We start from the raw sequence: 18,584 nt of genomic DNA, 5'->3' as shown, positions 1-18,584 counted from the left end.
GCAGAGGGCTCTGCGCACTGCCCTTGCTTGTGAGTACCTCTCCTGAAGCTCCCATTGGCTATAGTTCCCTATTCCAAGTTTGCTATTTTAGAGGTTTTTGTTACATTAAAGATACTGGGGAAAACCACGTGTGCTAAGTATTCATCATGGATGACTGGAATAGCAACATCAAATAGGTAGTTTCAAGTTGTAGGTCAGATGTTCATTTACTAGGATACATAAAAGGTGGCCACTTCATCTGCATAAGATGCTTTTCTTCAACCCAAGTACTCAAGTGAGAAACTTGTGTCCATATTTCAATGAAATGCTAAACGGCAGTTTTAATTTTTACTTTTAACTTCATATGACAGTTCGACTTTTCAAGTAATCAGCTACAGAAAAAAGAGTCACATACCTGCATTTGAAATTCAGGGCTTTTAGTACTTAACACTGTCTAGCTGAGTAGTTTGGAAATTTAGTTAAACTATTAGCTCACTGCTCAATCACACTTCACATTAAGCTACTTGTGTCCCACCTGTATGAGCTCATCCAAGCTCTCCTGAAGGCTGTTTCCCAATGTGGTGTTTCTATACAGTTGATACGCCATGGTTTATAAAGACGAGATCATCCACAGCTATGAAACCGCCAATACGTCTCACGCTTTCATTGAAGGCCTAGAAAATCCAATATGACAATTACTGAGCTATGTAGTGGAATTCTGAACAGAAAAAAAATAATCAAAAGCAACAACATAGAGGAAAAAATGACCATACAATACATACCAAGCAGAATGTCTTTGATGTCAAACTGGATACAGCTTAATTCTTTGCTATTAAAAAAATATTAGCTATAAGTTGTCAAATTTTGCATTACACGATGGAAGAAAAAACAATGACTGAACAGACAAATTAGGAATTTAATGCTACTCTATATCTTCCTTTCAGAATGTTTTTCAATATTATTAATTCTTACTTTGGGTAAGTATTTAATTATATTTCACCAGTTCCTTTATGCAGATTTTTTCCAATACCTGTTTGCTCAAATTCTCACCACCTTCAAATTTTCAACAGAACTTTATGGCTGATTTAACATAACAAGTTTTTGAGCACCTTGCCTCATCCATCATCAGCAGCCCAGCTCTGAAAAAAAACTTATGAGTTACCTACAAAGGATATCAAGATGCTGCTTTTTTATTTTAAGAAATACTTTATTTGTTTACTGTTGGAATTAATGATGAGTATTTTTAATACAGAAGTCTTTACTCAAAAACAAACAAACAAACAAACAAATTGTCTTACAGAATCAGTGAACAGCATCAGAGACTGAAATCTTATACCCATTACCCAGGAAAAGAGTACTGGCCTGAACAAGATTTTTAGAGGAAAATTTGGCACCCCAATAACAACCATGACAATCAAAGTTCTTCCTAACAGCAAATAGTTAGCTGTTGGGTTATGGTCACCCCATTTTTAGCCTTATAAGCAATATAAAGAGCTAGTCTTTTAACAGCATTAATGTAGGTTACAAAGTGAACAAGGAGCACTTGCTACAACCTTAACATAACATGTATATTTTGTTTCTCTCATTAGGCAAAGCTCAGCGCCAAGCAAACAGGACATTGCACAGGACAAAAAAGAAGAGAAAATCTGGCAAAAGGGACTAATGTCAAGGGATTGGTGTAGTGTTGGAGGCAGATTCCTTCCTCCTCACAAGAATCACTGCACTTCGGTCATCAAAATGGGTGGCTTTGAGAGATTAGATAATGCGGCCCCCGAGTTGAGGCAGGACCAAGTAAACCTAGCCCATCCTGACAAGCGTTTGTCCAACCTGTTCCCTAATTCTGATGGGGATTCCAGAACCTCCCTTGGAAGCGTGCGCCAGACCTTAAATCAGAGGTGGGCAAACTACAGCCTGCCGGACCATCCTGCCTGGCCCCTGAGCTCCTGGTCCGGGAGGCTGGCCCCCAGCCCCTCCCCCCCGACAGCCTCAGCTAGCTTGCTCGCTCCACCACCGGCACGATGCTCTGGACAGCAGGACTGTGAGCTCTTAGGGCAGCGCAACTGCAGACCCTGGCCTGATCCGGCGCTCTCTGCTGCGTGGTGGCGGCGGCGGCGTGACTCCAGCCGGGCAGTGCGGCTGCAGCACCGCCAGCACTCCAGGAAGCATAGTAAGGAGGTGGGGAGCAGGCAGGTTTGGCTAGATGGCAGGGGACTTAGGGGCGGTGATCAGGGGAGAACGGGGGTTGAATAGGGGCAGGGATCCCAGGGGGGCAGTTAAGAAGGGGGAAGGATTGGATGGGGAGGAGGGGGGGGGGGCAATCAGGGGCAGGGATTCCGGGGGCAGTCAGGGGACAGAGGAAGTTGGATGGGGTAGGAGTCCCAGGGCAGAAGGGGGGGGCAGATAGGAGATGGGGGCCGGGCCACAACCCCCTCCCCTAACCAGCCCTACAATTTATGAAACCCGATGCGGCCCTTAGGCCAAAACGTTTGCCCGTCCCTGCCTTAAATACTCTTACAGTGAGAAAGCTTTTCCCTAATATTTAACATAAACCTCCCTTGCTCCAGAATGAGCCTGTTACTTCTTGTCACGCTTTCAGCCGACATGGAGAAGAACTGACCCCTAGACTAACATATCTGAAGACTATGAGCCCCCCTTCCTCTCCCTAAGACGTCTCCTCCCAAGACTAGCCAAAGCAAGGTCCGCACCTCTCCCGAGACCACCTTTCCCTTGCTCTCCCCTGGATTCTCCAGCTTGGCCACAAGCACAGCGCCCAGCCCGCGCCCAGAGGACGAGACTCGGCTCGGCTCTGCCAAGTCCTGTCTCACAGATCCCCTCCCCCTTCACCGCTTCCTGCCCGGTGGCGGGACGCACCTGCTGGGGGTAAATCCCTCCCAGGGCGGTAGCGGCTCCTTCCCTCTCCCGCTCTAACCGTCCGCAACAGCTGAACGACCTCACACCTCTAACCCGGAAACAGAGGAAGTGAACCGGAACCGGAAGCTCGAAAAAGCCGCAGGTCAGACGGCCCCTACCTGCACTTTCCGGAGCCCGCGGCTTGCTGGGTACCGCTGGGGAATGGGCCACGGGGCCGTCTCCTTGGGGCGCGGGGCGGGTTGGGTCGGGGCTCGGCCTAAGCCCCCGTGCGTGATCCTGAGCCCGCCCAGGGGTTACCGAGCGTAGGGCGAGGCTGAGTCTGCAGGCAGGGCCGGTTCTCTTCCCGTGGGGCGGAGGAAGAGGCACAACGGGCCGCGCAGCGCCGCCTGTGATATCCAGCGCCCCCGTTATCTCGTGCCCTGCCCTGCTGGGCGAATGGGAGAGGGGCGGGCCGGGGCCCAGCCCAGGGCAGTAGAACCCGGGTGAAGTTCGCAGGCAAAGGACGGACTCTGCGGCGGCGAACTCTAAATGTTGGTACTGGGCTTTTGCCCGCCTTCCGGCAGCTCCAACTTGAACAGGGTACAAGTGAGCCTTGTAAATTAGCGGAGGGGAGGGAGGGACATAGTCCCAAGAGCTCATCAGGCAGCCCTGGCCTCTAAAAACAAGTAATAGAGAAGGTGGCCCATGCTAGTCCCAAGCCCTGGGAGACTTTGTGACATGATATTTTACACTATACTCGCACTGGCACAGCATCATTAAGCCTGAAGGTGTCTCAGCCCCACTCAAGCTGAAGGGTTAGAGTGCTATATGCTTTACAAAACTGAATACCATAGCAGGGGGGAAAAAGAGGATTTGGAAGTGCAGCTGAAAGATGGAGGAGCCACTTGAATAAATACATGTATGCACATTTTCTTTTAATATGATCAATACGGGGCTTGTAAGAAGGCTCAGTGCTCTTCACTTCCCTTCTCACTGCTAATAGTCTCTGTAGTGCATTGTCCTGTCAGCACCAGTGCATTTATAATCACTGTGCAGACAGACATTTGTATTTGTTCCTCACAATATATTCATGATAACCAGTTCCCAAACTCTCACTAAAGTGCACTAACAAGATATTCTAGCCTGATGAAGACTGGTGCAGATTTAAAAAGTGCTCATTTCATTTTAGCTAGTAAAAGTTTTATTGATAAAGGAATCAATTTAAGGTTAAATATTTTTTGACAAGGGCAAAGTTTTGCTCTAGGCTTACCCACTCTTCAGTTAGTCTAAAATGCTGCCAGAACAATGCATACTTTGCTTTGTCTGCTTCTGCCTCCAATTCTACAAAAAAGTAAACTCTTTGTCTGGCCTTTAAGGGCCTGCACAGCTTTGCTCCTGTATCCTCCTTCCACCACTTGTGCTCTGCTCAAGATCTGAAACTACCCAAATTCTTAGTTTTATTTCCCTCTTCAAGCCCCTTTTGATGTAACCATAAGCAACCTATTTCATCATATTTCTATCCCTTTCTTCCAAATACTGTTTGAAAAATGCACTTCTCCCAAAAAGGCCAGGCTGAAAATCCTCAAATTATAATCTGATTACAGTGATACTAACAAGATGTCTTCAAAACATTAAAAAGCACAAGTGAATGTTGATCTCCGCCCTCTATACATTGGCTTTAGATCAGGAAGACCTCAGTGGTTCAGGAGCCAAATTAGCAATTAACATTACCCCAAAGAGCCACAGTAGTGTGAATTCGTTGTTTCATTTACTGTACATTCATATTTAAATAATATGATGGGGAAATTGTGTGTGTGTATATATAATGACTGACCAAGTATTTTATCAAATACAATTGGTTACTGTAGTAAAAGCATCCCGACTAATAATTAAATTACACAATATTTTACTATCGTGCTGCAGAGAGCTGAAAGACACATTGAGGCTCCCAAGCTGCAAGTAGCTGCTCAATCTCAGAATCATAGCTTTAGATAGTGGCTTTCTGGTGTAGGGACTTTTGCTTTGCAGATAGATGTGAAACCACCAGGCTAACACTATTCTTCAATCAGGAGCTTAAATCAGGAGAACTTTTAGACAAGTATTTTTCAAAAAAAAGTATTTATTGAATTTTCCACATTTAACCTGTTATTTTAGCTAATTAAAAATACAAGACTCAGTTTCCAACAAGTGCTAGATGACATGTTCAGAAATACAAGTATTTCTCACATTACTCCATGACGACAACTTGTAAAGTTAAGAAAATAGGGAAGAATATTACTTCATTTGAAAAGGAAGGAGCTCAGTACATTCAGAGGTAGGTGAAAAAGAGTACTTTCCTCAAACCAGTTTAAATTGAAGGGGCAGAAGAGAAATAGTACAGTTACTTCTGTGAGGAGCAGTGGTGGTCATTTAAGACTTGCACTCCAGATGAAGGTGTTGCCTTTGTAACTAATTCAGAATCTAGAAAGTTAGGATTAAGTATTGGAGACTCAGTAATTCAGGCAACATTACAGCATCTGAGCAATGCATAAACTTTCAACTGTCAGACGCTTTCCACATATGCTTTTGTAGAGGTGAATGTTATTTAATGATTATATTGCAGTAGTGCCCGGAGGCTCCAATGAATACCCTCATTTTACTAAGCATTGTACAGGCACGTGGTCCCTGCCCTGAAAAGCATAAAGGCTCAGATGTAACAGACATTCCATCCTTTAACAAAATGGATCTCAATGTGAAATGACTCCACACTTCAAAACATATCTAATGTTCAGACCAGTTTAACCCCATGTCTTGGGCTTCCTTCACTCAAAAAGGTGCTTTAGATTAGAATACAGCAGAAGCTCCTCAGTCATTCCCTTCCCGAATTAGTTGCACAACAGCATTGGCTGAAACATCAGAATTTCTTCTATGAATGCTTACTCTAGATATTTACCCAAAAAATTATAGAAAATATAGGCCAACCACACAGTATGTAATAGTAAGTCTCTCTGACAAGACAACATTAATGCTGTCTAAGTGCACACTAATAGTTTCAGTATTGAAGAATCAGGATGGCTCATAATACTGGTACACAAAACCCATTAGTACTCTAACTGAATTGTGAGATTTTGAAGTAGAGAATTTTATTTCACCGGAGTGGAAGCTATTCCCTTTTTGGCCATAATGCTGTCTCTCAACAATGAGAGAAAAGGAAGCAACTTGACAGAGTATATACACACTACAAAATACTGCACTCTTATTTTTTAGGTGCAATTTCTAGAGCTGTGCTAATTAATTTTTCAGCTCACTGGTAGTTCTGAAAAAAATCTGGGTAGAACAAAGTATTTCATGCAATTCAACCCAATTTTTTTTTTTTTTTATTTTGAGTTAAGTTTGTTCTTTTTAAAATAAACGAAGGAAATTTCAGAACTTTTTTTAAAACACAAAAACACATCGCATTGACTTGCAGATTTTTTGTTGTTTCCTAGCCAAAGCACTTCGTCAAATTCAACTCAAAATTTGCAAAATGTGTTGACCCAAAATTTTGCTCAGCTTAAGCAAGCGTGTTGCCATTTGCTTATATTGTCCTGAGGATTCATGTCAATGGAAACCTTTTAGCACAATCTAGAACTCTTAAGTTTTAGAAAGGGGCAAAATTCCTATCTTGTTGTTCATGCTGAGAGAAATTCATCCTTAAATGTGAATGTTCCTCTGAGGAAAATGAGTTTTTAAAAAGATACCGAACCACAATATAACAGATGGAAGCATAGTTCTTCAGAAAGCTCCTAGGATTTGTTGATAGAACTAAAAACGTCCAGAAAATGACCTGCATCCACATGGATAATTCAGTACTGGTGTTCTCATTGGAACTTTATAAAACATCTGTAAAAACATACTAACTGCCAACTGCTTACTGGTCACCCCTCTAAAGGGGATTAGGAAGTCTCATACTTTTAATCTTCAAAGCATTTTACAAACAATTTGTGTTCCTGACAGACTGCAGTTAAGCCATTTTCTAACAGCAGAATATAAATGCTGAAGTTCCATCCACAAAGAATACAGAAATGTTAATCTGAAATTGAAGAAAAGTTATATCCTTGAGCAAGAATCTGTTGTTGTGACTTCATAAAGCCTAAACTGACCTGGTTTAAATCACTTCTCCCACCCACCCCCCTTTTGCTTCCTAGAAATCCTATTTAAATCTCTTATGCTATTTCTCACTAGAGAATTTTCCAGCAAATTGGAGATGAACTGGCGAAAACATTTGGCAAATGAGAACTTTTATACTTTGTGGAGACAGAGTTTTTTGGATAATCATCTAAAAATGCTATTAATTCTAAATCTGTCTTACTCACTTAGTCCTTATGAAAACTAAACCTTTACAAAGTTTAAAAAAAGTCTAAAGCAAAAAATTTCAAAATTTGTCAACGCATCACTAATCTTATGACGTCCGTGATGCTCAGTCAGCACAGACAGGTTTGCTGACATTTGTTCAACCGCAGCAAGCAATGGACAGTGATTTACTAATTTACTGTCTAGAATGTAGTCTGCAATAGATAATTCCACAGAAGATACCATCTCTTTCCCTTGATCACTGAAAACAAAGGCAAGTCACAGATGAGAAAATATATCAAGAAGAGGTTTAAGGCTGTGAATATAAAAGTTACTTATAGTGTTACTTTAAAAATTTTTAAAGTAAGTGTTTGAAAACCAGTAAATTCCAGATTTAAAAGGGAACATTTTAAAAACCCTTGTGCTTCATGATTGGGGTTTCAGATTGACTAACTTTGGCTGTGTCTCAGTGCTAACTCTTAGCATAGCCAACATCTTTACACCTAGCCATCATACATTAGTACTACTGTACTTCCAATGGAATATCAGCTACAAACCCGTGCTTACCATACTGAGTAAATTTTTCAGAAAGGTCCAGATGACATAGAAGCCAAAAACCCATTTATTTTTAAATACAAACTCCTACTTTAAGTCACTTTTGAAAATTTTACCTATTGTAAACACAAATCTACAAACATCTTGTATCCACCACCCTGGGCCATCAGCCCAAATAAGATCACCTCCACTTGAACTATTTTGCTGCCAATATGAAGTTGCTGACATTTTACTACCACATGGTTTATATTCCAAAACTCACTGAGCATGTCAGCCCAAGTTATATGATGACTGCAATGCCTCTTTATTTGCCTCTTGACTGAACTCAGAAACCACACCATAGAAAAGTATTCCTGCATCTCCTGCTGAAAGTAAAATTCACATTACAAGAGAACACAAATCCAAGTCTCCTGTCAGTAAAGCATGGGACAGTGTAAAGTGGGTGGGAATGCTGGTTCAAAATGAAAGTTGAAGTCTTAGCTATAACTCTTTCCTGTTTTTAAATAGAGATTATGACTTTCCAAAGTTGGTCATTATTATCTTTTAATTCCATCACTGAGAGATGTCAATTCTTTTCAAATTGAGAATATATAAAAGTTTGAAACAATCAGAATTGTTTGACATCTGCCTACTGTTATTGATGCTGCTGTCCCAGCATTTTGTTGACACTTCAGACTGATCCAGATGCTGGGAAATTAGTTGAGACTTGTATTTACAGCTTACCACTGAAATGTATCAAGTTAGTGTTTTATTTGAAGTACTGATCGCAAAAGTCTTTGGATTTTAAAAGAAATCTGGCAATTGAAATTAAACAAGTTCTTCCTTGAAACTGCCTTTGTGTTCCAATGTTGAGCTGCATTTTCTCTACATCAGACAATAGCAGCTTAGAGCACTTACTATGTGATGTGATTTTTTTTTTTTTTTTAAATATCTGTTTGTAAATGTAGCCTTTGGAATCATTGCAATACAGCACAATTTGGTTTTGAGTATAATACCCATTTACAATGTTTGAGCAAGTCCCAGAATTCATTTAAAATAGCTTTTTAAAAACATGCACATGAATACTTCACCATTAAAAATAGGGGAAGGGGGGGGGGAGACTGAAACCAGGAAGAAAGATTCTCCACAGCAGGAAAAATAAAATAAATAATTGGAGATATACCAATCTCCTAGAACTGGAAGGGACCTTGAAAGGTCATTGAGTCCAGCCACCTGCCTTCTCTAGCAGGACCACATACTGATTTTTGCCCCAGATCCTTAGGTGGCCCCCTCAAGGACTGAACTCACAACCCTGGTCTTAACAGGTCAATGCTCAAACCACTGAGCTATCCCTCTCCCCACCAAAGCTGTGCTGCTTTAGAAGGCAGTAGGATTATGAAAATGACCATTTCTATTTATACACAAGCTTAGAGAGAGATAGCAAGTGCCTATGGTTCAGTGTGTGTATACATTTTACAATAAATATTAATGCAACATTAAGATTGAGAATCAAGTACTCATTCATCAAGTAATGCAGAGCTGAAGTTGAAAATTCAACCTTGTTAGGGACCTCGTGCAGCTACAATTGAAGTCTCAAATGTAGCCTTCAGAGAAGCATGTTTATTATCCTTCACTTGTGCCTGGTGCATGAAGTTTAACAGGCAGCATATTTTTTAAAAAAAATCTGTATCTAGTCTTTGCTTCCTGGTTTTTGCTGGGATTCTCAGAGAAGTCCCAGATTGGGAATGCTAAATCCTTAAGTGTGGTGTGGCGAGGGAGGTCTGAGTCTTAAAAGACACTCATGCAATTTGTTAGGCATCTGAGTTCAATTGAGGAGAAAATTTTATTTGGATTGCATAGAACTCATTTTTCAACACCTAAACACGTTTTACTTCCTTTGCATCTCTGCTATCATAAATCAAATAATGCTCCAGTTTAGCTATTCGGTCAGAAAAACTGCATAGACAAAACTTGATTTTTTTAAAACGTGAAAAAAGCAAGCAGGGGGAAAAAAAAAACAGACTCAGACTTCCTTTGATCATACAATAAAGCAGCAGAAAGGTACAAACCTTCCCACCCTTTGGAAGTCACCTTTAAAATGACTGAACATTTGGTCAAGTACAAAATACAGTATAAACTAGGTTTTCTACACAACATATGTACTGTTTAAGATTCTTGGCATGCAACTTTTGTAGGAGGTAAGAGGAAAAGAAGTATGGGGTTAAAGGAAGCAATGAGGAAGATGCAGAAAGAATGTCTATAGCTAGTAGAAATTCTACTGTTTTCCATTTGAAATATCTTTAGCTATTGTGTTCTCCACTAAATATACAACAAACGACATATTTCAATAATATGAGATATTGATTTAACTGTATCACACTATATCAATGCAAGTCAACTGTCAGACCCTACTTCTAGAAGAACTGCTTTTGGTAGAAGTCATCTTTATCTGAACAAAAAATCTGAAGTGAGATGGCGATCCCTTTGTCTCTAGGCTTTTAGAGACCTAAATCTATTCAGCTTTAAGGCCTGAAAATGAAATAGAAGATTTCCAGATTTGCTTGCATGCATGCATGCGCACACCTTGCACTTAGCCAGTCTTGGATTTTTATTTGCCAGGCTGGGGAAGGTTTCAGCCAGTAAGCCGGAGTTGATATAACTTGATATATAGAACGAGGAATAGAAGTGAAAAGACCTAGGACTTACGTAGCTGTTTTCATTTGTAGATCTCAAAATGCTTTACAAAAAAAGGTGAGTATCAATATATCCCTTTTACAAGTGGGGAAATGGAGTTAAGGCAATGAAGTAACTTGCTCAAGGTCATCCATCAGGTCCTAGCTCCCAAAGAAAGTATCTTCATTTAGGTTCTTTGCTTTCAGACCAAAATAGAAGCCTTATAAAAATGCATACAGGGCAACTTCAAAATAAGGTTGCCTATTTAGGCAGAAGACACAGCATATTAATTTGCACAAACTGCTGATGGAGACAGATGCTGACCTAACCAAAATATGTATGCCTTGAGACGGATTCCTCTGAAGCATGTGTGTTAAATAGATCTGTTAAGTTCAGATGCAGACTACTGGCCTGATCCGGCATCAGAATTAGCTAGTACTGCACCGATGCATAGTTGATTAGAGACATTGAGGAGCCTGCAAGGATCCAAAGGTTAGTAAATCCCGGTTGTATGATTACCCTATGAGCGTTATACCTCACTGATAAGTAACCATCCAGTTGAAATGTACCTTACTTTTGTAAGTATACCAGATTTATTTTGATTGTGTGTAAGAACTGTGATACTACTACTGTTTCGAAGAATACGCAGTTTAGAAGTGTGGAATAATATCAGATGGGGATTTCTGATTATGATTAAGACAAAAGTAGTGAGCACTGCAGTAAAAAAAAAAGTGTAAATATTTAATGCTTGTTACAATGTCACTTAAATGTTTAACTTCTGAATGGATTTATTTGCACATACCAATAGGCAAAATAGGCATGATTGACATTTTCATTACATGATTCACCCAGAACATAGTACAATTTAGCTATGCTAACAGAACCTACAAAAGTCAATTTATGTGCCCAAGAATACCAAGTGAAAACTTGTGGATACATCTTGAATAACCACAGCAAAAACCAGACTCATTACATTCTTTAAAGTGAATTTAGTGCTTATGGAAAGTGCCATATAGCACTGGACATGGAAGATCTCCATCTACAAAGTAAAGGCAATGCAAGATTTTCCACACCTTCTCTCCAGGATACTTCAATCTTGACCTGAGTGGATAACTTTTATGGTTGAAAGGACAGTTCAACTCCATGCCCATGCAATTCTGTGCGTGTCTGCTGAAACTTAACACAGTTTCAGTTAGTGCCAACTGACACTCATCCAAAAGTAACAGGACTGAGCTCCTTTCACACTGATCACTGACTAGACAGCTTTTATCTACTAAACACCTGAGCAGAATTTAAACTAGTGACCTAATGATGAAAAGCTCATTATGCTATTAGTCATTTGAACTATTTAGTTCCCCAATATGGCTTAACTAGGCCAAAAGGTAGTAGCCAATAAGCTGAAATTCACAGAGCCACAATTCTGTATTTTGAAGAAAAACAAAGACACCAAAGCTCAAGATCATTCTGGCTGTGTAAATGAGTTCTACTTGTATTAGATACAGGAACAAAAATGATTATCTTCACATTTATGAGACAACTGCACTAAGTGAACACCAGCATCTAAAAATCATTAGGTTTCTAAATCACTCAGGAAATGTATTAACTATTTACAGCAAAAAACATTCATCATGCACTTTACAAAATAATGACAGCGCACATTTATGGCCTTGTCTACTTGCAAAAGAATTCATTCTGCAAGCAAACATTATAAAATATTGCTCAAAGAGTCATAAAAATATATTATCTCTTTCCTTTAACATTTAGGTATATAAATATTTTACTGAAGAACATGCATCATTTAGATAATTGCAAGAATGCCTCCTATAAACATATGGTTCTTTGACATTTAACAGTATAAAATGATTACATGGTAAAGTAGCTATTAAAGTCAAGAATTAAACCCAAGATTTGCAAACCAATACTTTAGAGAACAGTCCTTTGTGTACAAGTCCAGAGATATATCAAGGCACCTTTTATAACAGGTTACATAATAAAGGATAATGAATGCATTGTAAATGCAAAAACAAAAAACAGATCATTCCACCTGCACAGTCTTCCGTCTTGTCTGGACTCCAAACTTACTGTTCACTTTTCTGTTCTTGTTTCCCATCAAGCTCTTGGTCAATTCTGTTTAATAAAAAATAAGTTATAATATAAATTACAAATTCAGTTGTCTTGTTACTTTCTATACTAGGAAAAAAGCTGATCTTAATAGGAGAAGTAAAGTTTTTATATAGAAAAGGTTTTTAGTAAATATCATTCAACTGTTAAAAAACAAACATCAGTGAAGTGGGTTCAGTTACAGCAAAATGTTAAAGATCCACCTTGTTACTGCCTCCTAAAATTATAGATTTTAAAAATGGGTCAAGAAGTGTTTTCAAGCAACAATAGATACGGTATTTGGAAGAAAAGTATTAGGAAAATGAAATATCAAATTTGGCCATGTTGCAAGAGAAGCAGGTTGCTCTTTCATTTATCAATAAAGTGACTAGAATGTAAGCCCCTAAGACATGCAATAAAATGAAACAGTTTTAAGACTAGAATGCAGTTTATATTGGTGAACACAAGCCTGTCAAAACTGTAAACAATGGTGGGTTTGTTTTTTTTTAAGAACAGCTGTGTTAAATATTAAGCCGAAAGAACAGTGTGGTTGTGCCAACACTGTTTCCTTTATTACATACGTTTTTAAAGTTTCACAGAGTTGTTTTCTAAACAATTAGTATAAATAATGTCCACTGTATTGATCCCTGCTATTTTGAAATAAGTCGTATTCAATTAGTTACTATATATAGTTAGATTTATTAAAAATATGTAATTCATTCTTTGTATCTAGTCTGTGTGTATGCAGGATATCAGATAGCACTTTAGAGTCACTCAGGTAAACTTATGTGCCATTCAGCTAGGATGCAGTGTGGGCTAGCACACTGAACATGGTACTGTGTAGACCTGGATTCTAGTCCTGGCTCTGAGCACTTGACTCTTTGGGGAAGTCATTTAATCTCCATTCCTTTCAGCTTTCCCTCTGCAAGATGAGGATGACGACTGGTTATGGATTTTGTTTGTTGTTTTTCAGGGGAGGAAGTCTCTAGGCCTACTATGCATCCTCTCGCTTAATCAACTGGTGAGTGAAGGAATCTACATCAACAATTTCTGCATAATTTAAGATTTCTTTTTAGTAAAGTTTCTGGCTCTGATGGCTGCTAGGAGAACCTCTGAAGTGTGAGCTGACATATGCTGTCCTGCTGAGTGTGCAGCCAGCTTCAGTCTACTGTTTCTCATGACATTCCCAAAAAGTGGAATGAGGTTAACAAGATTCAGATAAGTTTCTGCCTACAGGATTCTGAACAGCAGTTGTGAAACTGACAAGAACACTGCCAGTTTCACTATGTTGCAGCTAGGGAAAGATATGAACAACAGTGGAAGTACTTACAAGAAAGTGACTAAAAAAAGGCTTGGGAAAGAGTAGAGTACCCTTCTTACTCTCCATCAGCCAAGAGGCTCTGAAGTTGGAGGATAGAAAAAGCTCCTTCCAAGCAGCTAGGAAGGGACAACAGTTTTTAAATCCATCAGCCAGAGACCCACAAAAAAGAACAAGGTGCTGTCCTTGCTTATGAATCCCAGTTCCCTCTCTGTTCCCAACAACTGGGGCATGGTTACTGGCTTCTCCCCAGGCCGTTGTCCACTGACACGTCTGATGTGTGTGGGCATTCATCTTTCATGCTATCTAAGCCTAAACTGCATCCTAAAATTAATGCAATCAGGGTAGAGGTTCCGTAAATAAACCACAAAAAGGTAATGATGAACATAATGCATTGCCTAAAACACCCAGTGATTTCATTTAAGACTATGATTGTACTTGTGTCATAGACTAACTCTTCTGGCTTAATCTAATGGCTCAATAGCTTCAAATTTTACTTAAAGCAATTACTTTTTCACAAGGGCTTTTATCGTACACTCTTAGTGCACTTATACTATAATCTGATGAAAGGGGAAAAAAGGAGTCCTCTCTCCGCTAGCCATTGAGAGGAGGGGGAAGGGGCGACTGATTTGGCTGATTTGTAAAACACCAAAATCTGAAGAAATGGGGCTTAAAAACTGCACAGCTGTATCTGAAAGTGTTGCTCTTTACTTGCACAGTATGTCACCCTGCAACACTTCTTAATCCAGTTGCAGAGTAGAGCATGTACTTATGTGATCTGACTCTGTCTTTTAAAGGTGAGTTAAGTAATTCCCAAAGGAAATTATGTACATCAAGTGTAATGGATACTTGCAACTTTAAACCAAAGGAATCCACAATGATATCTGGAGGATTTTTAAATTACTGTTATTGCAATTAACTCCCACGATTATTATAACAGACTATGGGGGGAAAAGCACATTTGTTGTCAAATACACAAAGTAAACACTATCTAGTTAGTTCCATTTTTACTCCACTATAATCAGATTTCCACACAGTAAGGTAAAAGAAACATTTGGGAAAAACTGATTGTAGGTGGAATATTGAGAGGAGAGACTCCGAGTATGTTTAACCTGAGACCTGAAATTTAAAGTGGATATTCCTTTTAAGGGCTCAATTCTATACCCACTGCAATCTATGGCAACCCTCCCCGTCGAATAGAACTGGGTCTATAGACAGTCAAAATACCAGACATTAACAAGGTGAAGCAAGTTAGAGTTGCTGTGAGAACTGTAACTGAATTTTCTGTAGTTGGTACCTTTATAATCTCAGCTATAATACTGCAGAATTAAAGTTTACAGTTTTTCATACAGACTGACATTTTATGCTTTTCCACTAGCTTTACACTTTGTTTTTTTATGAAAGCTAGTAAAATCCATAGGGAAAAGTTATGACAGGTTTTTGACAGGTTTAGTTCTTAATACCTTTTCTCTTTCCCATCTTCCTACTTACAATGACATGTTTACAGGAAGTGACTTGTCCCTAAACAGTTTATTGTTATGCACATGCTCAGAATAAAAGTTTAAAGTTAGAAGCAGAGTGTTTTAGTGAGGTTACTGGTAGACACTGAATGGCGATTACTCCTTTGTTTTAAATATTTTTTCAGATGCAGGAATTGCTTGAATTGTTAGCAGGCCACTTAAGTTTCAGCATACAGAAAATCCAATATTAATTAGCAAGGAATCTAGGCACTGCAAATACAAACAGCACTGACTAAAATATAAACTCATTTAGGGCCTGTGCAAGTTAGATATCTTGAAAATAATTGCAATTAGTGAATATTGAATAAAGCAAGATAGAAATTCTAATCCTGAAATTTGTAAGAAGTTGTTTTGCATGTAACTTCTACAATTGTAGCAGTTTGGCATTTAGAAATTAATTAAGCATTCAAACGGTTACCTATTCTTAACAAACTTAGTTTGTTCAAGCAGGTTCAAATATACATACAACTTTTTGCCTTTTTGAAGATGCAGCTCAAAATCAATACATTCCCTTAATAAAAGCATCTCTGAAGGGATAAAATATTGACAGATTACAAACCCGTCCGTGGTTTACACTTCTATATGGAGCTCTCTTACAAGTTATATTTACCATAACTACTTCAAAACTCAAGCTTAGTCATTAGTGCATGTTTATATTTACAAATGCTTGATCATGTCTGCAAGCCAACCAATTGGGAAAGTTAGTTTGTGCAGCGCAAGTGGTCTTGTCTAGATGCATCCCTAAGTAAGGTGTGCATATATACCTTTTGTGTTTCTTTCTAAATTTTTCTTCTTCATACCTTAGTGGGGAAAAGTTTGATTTCAGTAAGTACAAGATATGAAGGCCAACCAAACTCAAAAACAATAAGTGTTAAATGTTCTTCATGGAACACAGTATCAAGTCTTGAAACTAGTATAGTTAGAGAATAAAATCATCAATATATACTAGTTTTAAATAAAATACAGAACTAGCAGAGATTTAGTTGCTGTGTGGTAACAGTAGTAGCATACACTATTTAGTCCATTCTGATCTACCTCAAAATCCAGAGACCTTATGACCTAATTTTGAAGTACAGCTCAAAGTGTCATATTCCCCAACATAGAAGTGCGGCAAAATGTTTTGGTATCTAGAACTCTGTGGACCAGCAAGCTTGGTCTCTGCACAAGATCAGTGCTTGATGCAACCAGCTGCAATAATGATCAAGGCTGTCTTGTAAACCTTAGGAGGACATAAATCTGTTCATTTTGCAAATCCTCTGCTTTTGAAGGGAATTTGTTCTAGGCAGAGTGTCAGATTTACAAGTTTATGTTAATTTTGTGCCTTTTCCACAGAAAGACACACTCAAATGTTCAGTTTTGCAATTTGTACCAGCTAGACATTTATCCCTGGCTATGTCTACACTACTGCAGTAAGTTGACTTAAGTTATGCTACTCCAGCTATGTAAATAACTATGTGAATAACATAGCTGGAGTCGACGTAGCTTAGGTTGAGTTACTATGGCGTCTCCACTGCTCTGGGTCGACACGAGACCTTACTCTTCTTGTTCGGGGTGGAGTACTGGGGTCGACCAAAGAGCAATCTGCGACTGATTTGGTGGATCTTCACTAGACCCGCTAAATCAACCCCCGGTGCATCGATCGCCAGAGTACGGATCCGGCTGTAGTGTAGACATCGCCTATGTCAGCATTTCAACAGCAACACATGCCTTGTGACCATTAGGTGATTATTGTAATACCTTCCTTATGTGGCTTTCAGTTCAAGGTAATAAGCAACATTGCTATTACATTTTGAGTGCGCTAAAAGCAAAGGCACACCCTTACTACCATAGATTCTTTAGGCCAATTGCCTACGAGGTAGAAGTTCAACTTCAAATTGCCACCATGGGTTCTTAGGATCCTAACTGTTGCTCTGGATGCATCAGCTCTACTTTGTGAGCATCGTGCTGTTGAGTACCCACACAAAGCCTAGTGCTAAAAAATTCCACAATCATACCTGAAGCTGGCAGGCAGATGTGTTTTTTCTGTGGTGGGCCAATTGGTTTGGAAAGCATCCTTTGACAGCTCTTATTTCACTGATCCCCACTTCAAAAAAGACCATAAAGCTGCCCCTCCTTTCAAGGATTTTTAGAATCACTATTGTTAGGCTTATGTTTATAGTCTTTTCCATCTCCTCTCTCATTGTCAAATGGATTCCTTATTTGTCTGTTATACATTTCATTGCTTAGACTGTTTTGCTTTTATTCTGCTGTGCAACACCTCAAATGCTTTGGCTGAGTACTACATAAAAGGGGCTTATAATGTAAGCACCTGCAAGACCAGCATTTCTCACAATAGCAAGTCAATTTAAATACCAAAGGAAAAGAAGAGTTTCATAGAGGTCTTTTGTGCATTATGATTTTGATTCCGCAAGACTAGTTCATGCTCAGTATAATATAGCAATTATATAAACCATAGAGCTAAGTATTATTTCACTGTCATGCTCTGGGTACCATTATGTTGCTGCATGCAAAGTAGAAATTTAATACCCTCAAAGCTCTAGCACAAAGAGAGACTTTGCCTCTTGACAGCAAGGGTACCACTCTTCTAGATTAATGCCAATTTATAGACATGTTGTTGAAAATCCACATAATTTAGTAAGTTTTCACATTTGTGCTCTATACCAAGCACAACTTTGCATGGCTGAATACTACAACGTACTGTTTTATGCACTCTGGTATGCCAACGTATTCCATGGGGATGAGTTCAGCGAGCTCTGCCAGGGTAAAGACATATCTGATTTTTTGGCTGAATTTTGAGCTGTGGAAGAACAAATGTAAAGAACAATTACTAAAATGTTGAATACATCTTTAAATATTAAGTATTACTTTCTGAAATTTAAGTACTAATACATTTGTATTTTTTTTAAATGAAGTAATTTCCAGAATATTACCTAATAAAAGGTTTTGTGATGGCCAGAAGTGTTCTGATAAACCAAGAAGGATGAACTATTATTAACGATTTCAGGTTTTTCCTTAACCTAAAGAATTCAAGTATTGAACACCAGTGTTAAGGAACAAAATGAATAAAAAAAGCAATGCATTTTATATAAAAAGTACAAGTGTTCAGTTATTGTATAATTGCCACTTCTCTGTGTCATATGTAATCTAATGAGTAAACTCCTAGTGAACAGACACTCCATTGTCATCATCTTGTCTACCAAAGTTGAACAAAGACTAGCAAAACCAGGTTATGCTGAATTTGTCATGAACAGACAGTTGGAATATCAGACTGTGATGAGTAAGAACTAAGAAAAAGTTAG

At 39.0% G+C, this 18,584-nt stretch overlaps 2 protein-coding genes across 10 annotated transcripts in view; both read right to left on the bottom strand.

The window, feature by feature from the left end:
* Positions 1-2,958, bottom strand: part of GTF2A2 (general transcription factor IIA subunit 2) — a 9,962-nt gene extending 7,004 nt beyond the window's left edge. Inside the window, exons 1-2 of one of the 2 annotated variants that reach the window (XM_032798538.2) lie at positions 2,851-2,958; positions 515-653 (exon numbers count right to left, since the gene is read on the bottom strand). In XM_032798538.2, the coding sequence (XP_032654429.1) occupies positions 515-586 (72 nt within the window). In that variant the 5' untranslated portion in view covers positions 587-653; positions 2,851-2,958. Of the gene's footprint in view, positions 1-514; positions 654-761; positions 778-2,850 lie in introns of those variants that run through there. The other variant, XM_075069563.1, reaches the window with a different exon arrangement.
* Positions 2,959-4,938: 1,980 nt separating this feature from the next.
* The window catches only part of BNIP2 (BCL2 interacting protein 2), a 32,505-nt gene continuing 18,859 nt past the window's right edge, over positions 4,939-18,584 (bottom strand). For 3 of the 8 annotated variants that reach the window (XM_032798532.2, XM_032798534.2, XM_032798533.2), the window contains exons 8-11: positions 18,216-18,302; positions 17,984-18,082; positions 16,050-16,085; positions 11,071-12,474 (exon numbers count right to left, since the gene is read on the bottom strand). In XM_032798532.2, the coding sequence (XP_032654423.1) occupies positions 12,426-12,474; positions 16,050-16,085; positions 17,984-18,082; positions 18,216-18,302 (271 nt within the window). In that variant the 3' untranslated portion in view covers positions 11,071-12,425. Of the gene's footprint in view, positions 7,403-11,070; positions 12,475-16,049; positions 16,086-17,983; positions 18,083-18,215; positions 18,303-18,584 lie in introns of those variants that run through there. The other 5 variants (XR_012656543.1, XM_075069565.1, XM_032798537.2 and 2 more) reach the window with 5 other exon arrangements.

The sequence above is a fragment of the Chelonoidis abingdonii genome, chromosome 9 (genome assembly GCF_003597395.2).
Source record: "Chelonoidis abingdonii isolate Lonesome George chromosome 9, CheloAbing_2.0, whole genome shotgun sequence".
NCBI classification, from domain to species: domain Eukaryota; kingdom Metazoa; phylum Chordata; order Testudines; family Testudinidae; genus Chelonoidis; species Chelonoidis abingdonii.
The sequence above is the reverse complement of the archived record's forward strand: the minus strand, read 5'-3'. Positions and strand labels throughout refer to the sequence as shown.